The sequence below is a fragment of the Motacilla alba genome, chromosome 13, assembly GCF_015832195.1.
Source record: "Motacilla alba alba isolate MOTALB_02 chromosome 13, Motacilla_alba_V1.0_pri, whole genome shotgun sequence".
NCBI lineage: Eukaryota > Metazoa > Chordata > Aves > Passeriformes > Motacillidae > Motacilla > Motacilla alba.
The window spans coordinates 12,886,273-12,899,551 of NC_052028.1; the positions used below are offsets into that span (position 1 = coordinate 12,886,273).

Sequence of the window (13,279 nt, forward strand, 5' to 3'; positions counted from 1 at the left end):
TCTGCTTTGGATCACAGTGAGATGTGGATGAAATTCAATTTTATGTTTTCCCTTCTCTGAGTATCCATTTTTAATGTGTCTTTAATGTCTGTACTCGTGTATTCCCTTCATAAAGGGATGTCTAAAACCTGCACTGTTCATTAGGCAATGCCTGGGGAGCATTAAAAGTTTATTCTCTGTTGTTTTAAAAAGTGTGAGGGCCTATTGTAGTTGTTTACCACAACTTTGTTTGTGACAGTCTAAATTAACTAAGCAGTTTACTTTTCATCATCGTGTGTTTATTTCTCTGAGTTCAGTTGCTGTGGCTGAAAGATTCTTCCAGAAAGGAAATGAGGTGGCTTGAAAAGGTCGAGTGTACCGTGACCTCTTTCTCAGCTAATTATTGTGTAGTGAAGGATGTCTGGCAGTCTGAAGTTTAAAAAAAATAAATAATTGAGGAGCAGAGTTTCCATTACAGCTCATTAAGTAAATCTCAGTGCATTGCTTGCTACTAAGAAACCCTACACATGTAGCTTCTGTTAGAGGAGCTTTGCAGGAAAACAGCTTTAATTTCATTCTCCTCACCTTGAAGTACATGTCCTCATCTGCTAGGAGTCAAAAATCTAGATATCTGCCAGCTGCAGTGCAAATCAGCATTTTAATGCTTTACAGCTGCTTCTCTATGGAAGTTAATTAGAAATGTGATTCGAACACCCTCTGCCCATATATGATATCTGTTACTGGTAATCATAGTTTCTGCTATTTAAACCTGCATTTGGAGTGGTGTTAACAAAGCAGCTGTTCCACACAGGGACTTTGATAAAGGTGGAAACTTCTTGAAAGCTAATTGGAAGCTAAATGCTGCTTCAACTGAAAAATAAAAGTGGATAAACCAAACCACATTCCTTTTCTAGTTTTAATTGCAGTTATATTTTCTTAGTCAAGAAATGCCACACAATTCTCTGAGTGTAGCATCAATTGCTGAGGAGCACTGTTGCCTGTTACCCACCACTGATGGAGCACATTAGTTTAACTCTGCTGAGCAGGGGGAAGCCAAAGCTCCAGATTTAAAAGCAGGCACCTTCAGCTATCAGTCCTGCCCTGTCCTCTGTCATCCAGATAAAATTAATGTGTTACTTGAGAATGGTATTGCCCATAAGATGGCTTCGTTTTGGTATCAGTACACCCGTGAACAGGCCTGGATTCGTGCTTCAGGATTTAATAGATTTATTGACCTTTCTAGCAGATGTCACCAACTTACTGTGATAGCTGCATTTCTTGTGAGTAAAGTAAACCAGAGTGTTGGGAACTGATGGTGAAGAGAGAAGAAGAGTAAAATGTGAATTGTAAATTATACTTCTGGCATGGCAGAGTTTGTTACTGCAAGTCACTTGTGTGTGTGCTCCCTGCAGCTGTATTGCTAATTTTTTTCATTTGCCAGATACATTGTTTTCTGTTCTCTGGCACACAGACTGCAGGACAGACCTCCTTCTGCTTTCTCATTCATGGTTATTAATGTTCAAGCATCATTGTAGCACTGAAGATTATCAGTTTGTTTTCCAATACTCCAAGTTGGCTGCCACCCCAGAGCAAAAACTTTATAGTTCTCTGCTATTAATTTTAGGCTTCATAGTTGTTCTTCTTCACTTAGAAACTGGAGATGAGAGCCTGTGGGACCAAAGGGGTGCATTCCTACCAAATCAAAGCCATTTTCAAGTGAGTTACATCTCGGGCCTAATGGACTGTTCTCTAACAAGACAAAAGTCTGGAGCAGATTTCTCTGTCAATCCTTGTGCTCTTTCTGGAATATTTCCTTTTCTGATGATTTGCACAGAGCAAATACTTTCAGACCAAGAAGTTCTTTGCCTCTATCAGCACTATTCATGTACAAAGCCAACTCTCCGAGGACTGGTTTGTTTTGGCATCTTCTTTTCTTTTCTTTTTTTCCCCAGCAAAACTCGGTGACTTTTAAGGCTTTAATCTTGCAACTTTGATATGTTCCAAAATGTTTCAGTAAGAACTGTCTTAACACTTCATCTGCCTGCATCTCTTCAAATGATGGCAAGTTTTGCCTCGCTGTTGGTCAGAGGCTTTAGGCTCCTGTCATGCTACGCCGTGCAGAACGTCCCTGCCAGCAGTGGCTGTGTCCTGGCACACGCCCTGGGCACAGAGGAGGCTTTGGAACAAACTTCTGAGATGCTTTTGCACCCCTCCTTGTCTCCCCAGTGCCCAGAAGGCAGCTGATGGTGTAGGTTCAAGGCAATTAAAGATTTTCAGAGTGCAGGCACTCCTTTGGTTAAACAACTGGGCAGACAAAGCCACTGAAGTGGCCTTAGGATGAGTGCAGAGATTGCTGGGGTTGAAGGCAGCAATTTGGGACAGTAATGCCCTTCCTTGCCAGTCACCATGGCTACATCAAACTTGAGCTGAATATTAAGTGCACTGCAAGGAATTCACCCCTGTTTTGTAGCTATGAAGGCTGTGTAGGCCAAAACCTGCATCTCTCCAGTGTGTGTGTGCCAGCACAGCAGCTCTGAGGTTAAAAGCAATCAACAGGAACTCACTGAGAAGTCACAAAATACCCTCTTTAGATGAGATGTAGTCAACAGAGGGAAAAACCTAAGTGGGTGCTTTAATCTTGATACATATTTAATGAAATGGGAAGGGAGAAGAGCAAACTAATGAGAAGGACTTGACTGTTTCCCCTGGGAGAGAGAGGTTCTGGCAGAGGGGGAAAAACTGATCTTGGGGACTGGCCAGGAGGTCAGTGTGCAGGAATTAAGAGGTGATGCATACACCACAGGTTGGCTGCCCTGCTCCCAAGGAACAGGAGGTGTTTAAACCTTTACAGCATGAAGGAAAGATAAGTAAATGGATTTTTCTGGATTCCCTCAGAGAGCAGCAGTTGGAACAGATCCTTTACAAATTAAACTTTCCTGAGAGATTGAGAGGTTGTGCTGTCACTAAGATGATTACTCCCTGCGTGTTTCCCTGCTTGGAAATGCAGCCTACTAAGCTTTCCTTGGGATCTGGGTGTATTTATATACTGATGCCAGTAAGTGAATTTTCCCATTTTGAAATTACACCTTTGTCTCTGCATTCTGTCTCCTGAAGGGTACCTGAGCAGGGTTGGGATGTCTGCTGTAGGGTGAAGGAAGCACTGAGAGAGTCCCTTTGCAAACTGAAGGGTGAATTGATGGCATGGGCAGGACAGCAGAAGTTTGTGAACCTGAGTTTATCACAGCCCAGGCTCACACCTGGTGGTCTTTTCCTCACTAACTCACAACCTGGCTTATTTCTTGGGCACCATTCTTCCACTTCTGTGCACTTTATTGTGCCTGAAACAGAAGCTTGGTTTGAAACCCTTTAGAAATAGAACACAACCAGTAATATTTTCAGCAAACCCTTTTTAATCTTCGTTGAAGTGCAAACCATGCTGTATTATCATGTGAGGTGGTACACACTCAGCTCTTGTCCTGTGCACAGAAACTCTTTCCCCCCTCAGTTTCTGTTTTTAAAGCTGTACTGAGACCCAGCACTGATGCAGAATGGGCAGTAGCAACTGGGCCCCCTCCCCTTTTGGAGTCCACCCCAGAACTGTAATCAGTGCAGCAACAAATATTAATTCTATCCCTTCTCAAGCCTTTTCCTCTTTGTAAGAAGATTCAGCTTGGAAAGCTGTGATCAGCCTAATCAGTTTTCTATTACTGAGACTGGTGCTCATAGTACAATTTGTTAAATCAATTTATTATCCTCCCAACCAACTTCAGTGATCAGAGCGTGAAAACATTGAAAGAAAATTAAAACTAGTGGAAGTGCTGCCTGTTTGGATAACAGCACATTTTGCTGTTTCAAAGGATTACTCATCTGCACCAAAACAGGGAGAGAAGTTAATTTCAATGATTTAGAATCTTCTATTTCAGGGAGGCCTGGCTTGCACATTATGATGGATTCAGGAAGGAGGATAATTCGTTCTTAAATTGTTAAACAGCACGTTGGGGCCAAGTAGCCAAGTAAAAATGAATGGATTCATTTGTAATCTTCAACAAGCATGTCTGTGTGTGGGAGGGTGGGGATGGCAGGCTGGGCTAACCTGTAAACAAATGCCAGATGCATGCTGGCACTTCAGGCTTTGGTGTTGGAAAGCAGCCAGAATAACCTGCAGAGAAGGGAAATGGTCCTTTTCTGCCTAAAAATGGAATTCTGCAGATCCTCCAGTCCTGTCCTCCTGTGCCCTTCAGTGGGAGGGGGAGGTTCCCTGGATTTTCAGAGGGCAGTGGCTCTCCATCTTCACATCTTCAAGCTTCTGAGTGTAAACTGAAGCAAAGCACCTCAGCATCCTGCAGAGCAGGGGGATCTTTGGTGTTACCAATGGCATCTGAGTAACAGGGGAAGGGTCTGGGAATGTTTCCTTTTCCTGCAGTGCTGTTCCTTCTGGGCTGGGTTGATGATACTCATCTGGAAAAGGCACTGGAGCTGCAGATGTGCTGTACAGTGTAAAATTCAGAAACCAAAGCTGATGGTATCATGTGAACCATGAAATGTTGCACAGGCAGGAAAGAAGTGTTTCACTCATAGTTCTTTCACAGGACATAAATCACTTTAATAGTTTCAAGTCATGGCTGGTATTTTTTTCTATGGCAAATATTGGTACTCCCTTCCCTGCCAAATACTGCAGAGCTGTTACAAGGGCTTTAAGCTATTAAAAAAACCCCAAAAATCTAAAAAAAAACCTCCTTGGACTCTTCTGTCTTCCCCCAGCTTCCGCATATGCTTGTTTTTGAATTTCTTAGGTGCCTCTTCAGGTGGCAAAGTACAGTGCTGGAATGAAAAGTCAACTGGATATGAGGAATTCCAATCTTGGAAGGTCCTTGCCACGCTACAGGTGGTCACCAGACTGAGGGCAGCTCTGCTTGGATGAGGCCAGTAGGAAGAAGTACAGTGAGACCACCACAGAAATTTGACCTGGAGAAAAAAAAAATGCCTTCTTTTGGAAAGTTTAGGGCTGCTTCTGTAAAGCAGGCAGCCTCTAAAGCTTCTCTGCTGTCTTCACACAGCTTTATTTACAGCTCAAAGTAAAGAAAGCAGCAGTTCTTGACTGGTACACATTGTACATCAACTTTATTGCAAAGTGTGTTAGCAAACTACCAGAATAGTTTTTAATCTGCAGATAATCTTACTCTCATTTATATTTTTGGCTGTGTTACTTTGCCCAGCATAGGCACAGCCATTGGAATCTGTCCAGTTCACCTAACAACTTTCATTAAAGAAAATTGCCCTTGTAATAAAAATTACTCAGTGTGACAAGATTCCATAATATATTTTTTTAAAGCTTCATTAAATTTCGTAGTAGTTAATGACACTTGTTTGGGTTTTTTTAATTTTCTTTTAAAAGCAAAATTTGGCTTAACTGGGCCAATATTTGAAATAGAATGAAATAACTATTTTCTGTCTGGGTGCATAAAAGCCAGGCCATGTGGCAGGAATAGCACAAGGGTAAGGAAATTTAAAAATCTCTTTGAAAACTACATTTTACTGAGTTTTGTATATTGTGGGCTTGCTCAGATGTCTATGACTCTTCAGTTAGGCAAAGCAGAGGCAATGAACTCTGCCCACTTGCAGTTCATGATAGAGAAATGCAAAATTACAAAATGCAGTGACTAAAAGTGTATTTTTCTGCAGCAGCTGGGAGGAGCAGCTCACCTGAGCATCTCCCTGCAGGACAGCCCTCAGCAGGTGTGTCCCCTGCAGCAGTGTGAGCACACAGGTGCTGCTGGAGCATCTGCAGCTTTTTCTTGTTCTCCCAACCATCAGGGACGTGATTCCTCATGTGGGAAGCACTTCAGCCGTGCAGCAAACAGCAGGCTCCTCTCTGCAAGCATGGAATGTTTTGGTATTTTCTTGCTGTGGAAATGTACTAAAGAATTGCTGAAGGACCAAACCCAACTTTTGGGAATGCAGAGAGAAGTCAGTGGATTGGATTTTCTGCTGTCTCTTTGCAGAGTGCTTGCCTGAGACAACTCCATGGCTCCTAAGCCTTCCTTTCCCCCTTACACTACAAAAATGGGGAAATCTCCATTTTTAGCTGTTTGTTCATCAATAGATGCTAATCACCCTGTCCTCAGTCAGTGTAGCAGAGCAGCCATCATCATCATCACAACTGATGTGGCCAAGTCCAGTGACTCTCTGTTGACCTTCTGGGTGTGTCAGAGCAGGTCCCAGGGCACTCTGGTGTTTGGTAGCAGGCTGAGCATGCTGTGCCTGTGTCCCTGGAGGAGTCACTTCAGCTGCCCCAGGTGTCACCACCACAAACCAGAACGGTTCAGAAAGGCAGGTGATGCCAGAATGGAAATGATGAACACACATACGGTAGACAAACCTCTGGGATCTTTCATAGTCTCATTTTCTCATTTTAATCAAAATAAAGAGCTGAAGAAAGGCTCTTTATATTTTCCGTTGGTTTGGAGCTTTGGATTTTTTTAGACTTTCCAGTGCTTTATAGATTTGGCTTGAATAATGTAAGTATTGTGTAGTCTGATCTTCCAAGTGTCTTCTGCTATTATCAATCTCTGGCTGTTGTTAGGGAAATCAGACTGAGAGTGTCTGTGTGACAGTTCCCTCCTTTATTATAACGAGCACCAGCAGCCACTCTCGTGTTTATCTTGTCTTGGGCACATTAAGTAAAGTCTGCATCCTGGTTTGGGCTGAGCTGATTTATGCTTTAAGTGAGGATTGTTTGTTCTCTGCGATGAAACAATCTTTTGTGACAAACTGACAATGGCAAGGGATGAGCTCTGATGTTAAACAGTGGTAGCTTTTCTTTTCTACTTTTTTTTTTCTTTCTCTCTTCTCGTTTTAAGTCTACCCACTGCCTCAGGAGGAAGGCAGCTGCACTAATAATATGTCTAGTCTCTGTGGAAGGCCCTTATTTGAAAAATCTGTAATTGAGTGGACAAAATTTCTGGTTGCTTGAGAGGATCTATTCAGAAGAGACGAGGGAAAAGCACACTAGACATCAAGAAGTCCTAAGGGCTCTATTGAGAGGGAAACCTATGTAGATATTGTGAGACAATTACACTTGTCAGGCAAAACACTAAAGTGGATCTGTGAAATAAAATCCTGGGAAATGTTAAACAAAGCTTTGTACAGGGCAGAGAGCTTGCTGGGAATACCTCAAAAGCAAGGAGGTGTATTTGGGTGATGTTTGAAGGAAGGCACAGGATGGCTGCTTCAAAGAGCAGGCACAGAGTGTGTGTTACCACAGGGCTCCTGACCATCCTCACAGCTGCCAGGTCAGCACAAGGGGGAGAGCTCATAACTAGGTTAAATTTATTTGCTCCTTTGCTCTTTTCAGTGAGCTGTTCCAGTGCCCAGCCTGGTGCCCTGATCAGGGACACTTTCCTGCTGTTGGCCTTTCCAGCCCCTGTCTTTGATGCCTCCTTTGGAAGCTGAGGAAGATGTGCTGTACAGAGTGGAGAGGATGTGTTTCTGCAGAAGGCAAATACCCTCACAGGGTTATTTCTATTTCAGTGATTGCCTCTAGTCAAGTTTTGTTGTGTAAGATTGTAAAAGTTACTTGCTTAGATGTAAGAGATGAAGTTTTGTCTAGTGAGGCTTCTTTCCTGCATCAGTTGCTGACTGCAGTGGTGGTGTGGGGCATTAATGAACAATCTCTGGCACCCTCTGAATGGGCTTTGCTGTCAAAACTTCAGATGCCTGAAAGATCAACCCATTAGTGATGAGGCCAGCGTCAGCTCAGCCTATTTTTAGGTTTTTCTTTGCTGCTTCACTCTTTGATGTAAAGACAGCTGTGTTCCCCTCTCTCGTTATGCAGACCAAACTTTTTATCTCCACTTTGGAACAAGCTGTCCATTGTTTTGATCACTCAGTGATCTTTCTCTGCAGCTCTCCTGTTTGAATTCTTGTTAATCGTGGTGACTGCCACTGTGTTAATTCAGATGTGGCTCCAGTCCATGTTCAGTTGTGTAAATATTTCCATATTTAAATGCAAATCTCCTCTGATAAGCATTTAAAGAAGCCATCCCCATACACACTCTGGCTGTGCCTGCCCTGCAGCTTGGAGGGGTGTCTGACTAGGCTTTTTCCTGGTTTTTATTTATGCATGAGTAGATTGTTATGTTGTGCATTTTGAAGAAACCACGCAGAACTTAAATGCCCTGAGTGTGGTTTACTTCTGAAAACTAATTCCCCTGTGTCTTTTCTAAATTACAGTGGTTTTCCACAAGTGTCCAAGAATCCTGGCTCAGGGTCTGCAAGCTGTCTTTTTATTCCTTTTCCTCTTCCTCTGCTGCTTTCTTTCTCATCCTCTACTCTTTGTTCCTTTTTTTTTTTTCTTCTGTTTCATTGCTTCTAAAGTTATGGAGCATCTTCAAAACTCTTGCTCAGGCGTTATTTTTAGACCTTTAAAAGCAGCAAGTTTTATTTCCTTTTTCCTGTTGGTGCATTTGTTACCTGTTGAGGCCATACTTCCAAAGACGTCTCCTCCTGCTGAAGACGGAGCAGCGTTTTTAAGAAACAGTTTGTGCCAGTGTCCCAATGTTCCTTTGCACGCAGAGCACCTGAAGAAGCGCCTGGAGGATTACATGGCGCAGTTCCCGAGCGTGCGGATCCTGCGCACCAAGAGGAGGGAAGGGCTGATCCGGACCCGCATGCTGGGGGCCTCGGTGGCCATCGGGGACGTCATCACCTTCCTGGACTCCCACTGCGAGGCCAACGTCAACTGGCTGCCACCTCTGCTGGGTGAGTGAGGTGTCGCTGTAGGAGGTGAAATGAAACAACGCAGGCGCTGGAATCTCCAGGGTAAAGAGAAGGGGTTTAATTTCTGACCTCAGCATTTATAGATTTTCACAAGTTACAGTGGATTGGAGGGTGACAGTGCTACCTCTCCAATGACACTAGACAAACCAACATTCTGTCAAATCCTCCTCCTCCAGAAAAGAATGCAAGACAATAATTTTAGAGAAAAACAATATGTTTTAGAGAAAAACACGTGAGAAAGTCTGTTACAAGAATGTAAACATCAGAAGGCTTAGAAGAACTTAGAAGAACAGGGTGACAGTGGGGAGTTGTTGAAATTATTCCCACCTGCTGCTTTCCCCTCGTGCTGTAAGTGGACAAAAAAGAGGTGAAATATCATAAAAGAGAGAGCAAACAAACCACAAGACTCAAGTGAATTGTTGGCAATTTGTAGTGTTTAGTATGAGGTTTTTTTCTGTTCTGGAGTCCTGCACTGTGCAGTAACCCTGTCATATGCTTTTGCTAATTAAAGAGCAGAAATCGTATTCTTCTGTTTCCTCATTAAATGAAATCTGAAATAATTTGCATCTTGCTAGAAGAGTAAACTATCACATGGTCATTCAACAGCTTGCAGAGAGGAATGGCTTTGTGATACAGAAAAGATCTTTACATACAGTCCTTGAGTAGCTTTTAAGTGGTTTATCTCCTCTATAACTATATTTAACTTCATAGTCTGCAAAGCTGTGAAAAATACTTCTTGTGAATGAGAGCTGCGGGTGTGTATTTGTAGAACATGGGCACCCCTTTCCAAGGCAGCACTCCATCTCTGAGGAGGTGTCAGTTCCTTTCAAGGATGACTAATTGAAGGGACAGTGCCGTCTGTTTCTGGTACCTGTCTGCCTCCAGCCAGTAGCAAACTCCTTCACAGCCCTGCTGCCAGTGCCCTGTCAGAGCTCTCTGAGGTGTGACTTTCTCAAATAGGCTGTGGCAACAATAGTCAAGCAGAGGTTTAAGAAAGAGTCAGATTTTCCTGCAGGATTGATGGATGGTTATCCTGTTGCTTTCACTACAGTTTATATTTGGCAATAGTCTGAAACATTTGCAGCTTTATGAACCCCAGGGAGGGAGGACAGAATTAGCTCCAATGCCATTTAAATGAGAACACGAAGAGGATGCTTTGATTTTTAAAGCACAGAAAGGATTTCTGTGAGATGTGTTTTGGAAGCTGAAACATCATTTTATCACCTCTGCTCTGAGAGCTAATTTCCAACAAGAGACCACCTCAGTAACAAAGTATTTAAGGAATTCCACATGTTTATGCAAGAATTTATCCTGAGTTGTATTATTTGGTTGGAAGAAAAGGTTGGAGGGGAGGAGGTAACACTTGCATTTCTTGAGCCTGCTGACAGTACTTATGCCATTAGTCTAAAATGCTTCCTGCCAGATTCTGGTGTGGCAGTTAGGGCTGGGTGGTGCAGTGGGTTATTCCCTGGATCTGGATCTGCACAGAAGGGGTTCACATCCTGGTCACTTGTGGAAATGAGGATTGCTCACTGAGTACAAGAAGTCTGGTTTTAGCCTGGCAGTCAGTTCTCTGAGATAGTGTGGCTGTGTCTTCCCATTCTGCTTCTGGGTGATGGGTGCCTGGTGTTTTTCTCTCAGTGATTGCAGAAGTAGCAGATAAATTGATATAAATTGGAGCATCTGCTCACGAGAGAAGGAGCAGGAAGAAAGCTGTGTCATTCTTGCACAACTTCATATTTTGATGCTCTTTTTCTGTAATTTCATGGTGAAAGGAGCCAGCTGGTGCAGGTTTTCTAACGTGTTTCTCCAATCTTCAGATCGCATTGCCCGGAACCGCAAGACCATCGTTTGCCCAATGATTGATGTTATTGATCACGACCACTTTGGATACGAGACCCAGGCTGGAGATGCAATGCGAGGGGCATTTGACTGGGAGATGTATTACAAGAGGATCCCTATTCCTCCTGAGTTACAGAAACCTGATCCCAGTGATCCCTTTGAGTAAGTTACTGAAACTGCTAAGAGCCAGCTAATGAAATAACACCCTGCTGCAGGGTTGGTTTACACCTCAGCATAGCAAAAGCCAGAAGCTGGTGTTAAGCTGCTTGCTTTTTTGGCAGCTGTTTGCTTTGCTGGTTTAAAAGAAATGCATTGTATAGTAGCTGTGAACACTCTCCTTTTCATTGCTGTTTTTTGCCACGTTAATTCCTGCAGAAGTTAACATTTCATTGAAAAATCTAATGTGTAACAATTAATGTGGTCATTTATTACTGAGATCTTTCAAACATAACTTAGTATCCTTAATGCTCTGCCAAAAACAACAAATCAGTGGTGGGTTATGTGTCATTCCCAGGTGGGGGAAGAAGAAAACTTAGCAGAATAATTACAGCAATTTTGATTATTACAGTGCACTGCAGAAGTAAATCTGTGATCAAGTTGTGCTCTGCTGTTGCTCTGCTTGCCAACATTGAGACAGTTCTGCAGTGCTTAAAAAAAACCAAACCAACAAAACACTTTTTGAGGTCAAACTCGAAGATTCAATCCTACAACAGAAGCAGAGCACCATGTGTGGAGCATACAGGTCCCTTGGGCTGAGGTGGTGTCCTGTCACTTAATGGTCAGCTCCCTGCCTGCTTGGAGGAGAGGCACTGGCAGGTTCTGAAGGGAGCCTGGTCTGGTCCTCCTCATTTGCAAGAGGGAAATCAGTAAATAACACCAAAACAACTGTTTGATGCACTGACAGGGCTGTAAAGGCACTGGGGACAATGGGCGGTGAAAAGAATATTTGTCAAATCTTGCTTTGTTTTTTAAATGTTTAGCTAGAGATCTTTGTCTTTGTGATGTGTTTGTAATATGGAGTCTGGTTTTTCCTTAAGGTCTCCTGTAATGGCTGGAGGACTGTTTGCAGTCGATAGAAAGTGGTTCTGGGAGCTGGGAGGGTATGATGCAGGTCTGGAGATATGGGGAGGAGAGCAGTATGAAATATCCTTTAAGGTGAGCCATATTCTCTGGAAATTACTTATGTTTTGAAAAGTAAGAATTTGTTCTGAGGCACAGAATGTGAATGATCTGTCTTGTCCTTACTGACGCGTGTGACTAAAGGTGAAAGAGCTGGGAATAGTAAGACAGTGCCCAGAAAAATCAGCACTGATGTGAGCAGTGACTTGTGAGGGTGAGTTTTGGAGCAGGATTAGCTGGGGTCCCCATTCTGTGGTCACAGCTCTGGTGCAAGCACTCTTCCCAGCGAGGGTAAGTCAGCTGGTGTGGAGCTCTGTGCCTCTGGGGCTGCTTGGTGCTCACCCTGGCAAGATGGTGAAATACTCTTCTCCTTGAGGGAAGGAGGATTCCAGTTCCAGGAGGACCTCAGTGCTCAGCTTGAGTCCTCAGAGAGGAGAACAGCTTTGTCTGTAGTCAATCCAGCTGAGCCTGGCTGTGAGGAACTCAAGCTATTACTTACCCAGGAAGAAATCTTCAACAACTGGAGTCATTACTGTTGCTGGCAATGACTTTGGGTCATTATCTGCCTGGCCTGGGGACAGCTGTGCCACTAACTGACTGAGCTGGTCAGTGGAGAGCTTTAAGAGTTAGCCAGCTGACCAAAAATGCATACAAAGAGTAACAAGTCTCTGTAACCCACCAAGACTGCTGGTACCTGCGCTAGGCTGGACTATGGAACTCTGAAATCCAATTTGGGAAACCCACCAGAATGTCCCCAACCCCTGAAGGCAGGTGCCCAGTCTTCTCTTCAGTGGGAGGAATCCTTCCCTGAGTAAACTGAGTAAAGATGTCTACATTAAATTCTGTTTGAGGTTTCTTTCAGAGGTTGGTGGTGTCTGGATGCCACTGATCTAAGCTAGCTGACCTTAGCACGAGGCTGGAGGATGGCAGGGCTGTAGTGCACGGCTTGGCTTCAGCAGCTAAAATTCTGCCTGGCTCTCCAAGTCATGGCTGGTGTCTTACAAAACAGATTCCAGGATCTCCATGCCTCTGAGCAGTTCAGAGGGTATCAGTCCTCAGCAAGCCACACTGCCATACACACACACCCCCTGTGGGAGAAAAGACACTGATTTTGAGACAGCCTTTTCTTCCTTCATTTCCTCACCAGAATCCATAAGTCACCTTGGATGTCCCTTGTCCTCTGTAACAGGAAGGGAGGGCTTAGGGCTCCCTCTCTGGGGGTGTCAGTGTGGTTAGAGCCATTTCACCTTTGTGTTGCGTGTAATGAAATTGTGTAAGGCACTCATTCTCTGCAGGAGGGGCAGCATTCAGGCTCTTCCTCTCTGAAAATGCTTTTTTCCACGAGTGATGACAGTGGCTGGGCAAGCCCTTTGTCTCCAGTGCCACAGCAGACAGTCACACTGCTTGATCTGCAGGAAATAAGACTGCTTCATTCATCTGTTTGCTTATCCTCTCTGAAACATGCTGTGTTTTATTTCAGTCCAGAGATGGTAATTTATGGAGGGATAAATTTGCTTTAATTAATCTCTGCAAAGACCCCCTTTTTTCTTTCATTGTGCAA

The 13,279-nt window shown here is 43.7% G+C and overlaps 1 protein-coding gene across 3 annotated transcripts in view; it reads left to right on the top strand.

The window, feature by feature from the left end:
• GALNT10 (polypeptide N-acetylgalactosaminyltransferase 10) overlaps window positions 1-13,279 on the top strand; it is an 81,579-nt gene that overhangs the window by 49,953 nt on the left and 18,347 nt on the right. For all 3 annotated transcript variants that reach the window (XM_038149797.1, XM_038149799.1, XM_038149798.1), the window contains 3 exons: window positions 8,554-8,739; window positions 10,578-10,761; window positions 11,637-11,754. In XM_038149797.1, the coding sequence (XP_038005725.1) occupies window positions 8,554-8,739; window positions 10,578-10,761; window positions 11,637-11,754 (488 nt within the window). The remainder of the gene's footprint in view (window positions 1-8,553; window positions 8,740-10,577; window positions 10,762-11,636; window positions 11,755-13,279) is intronic.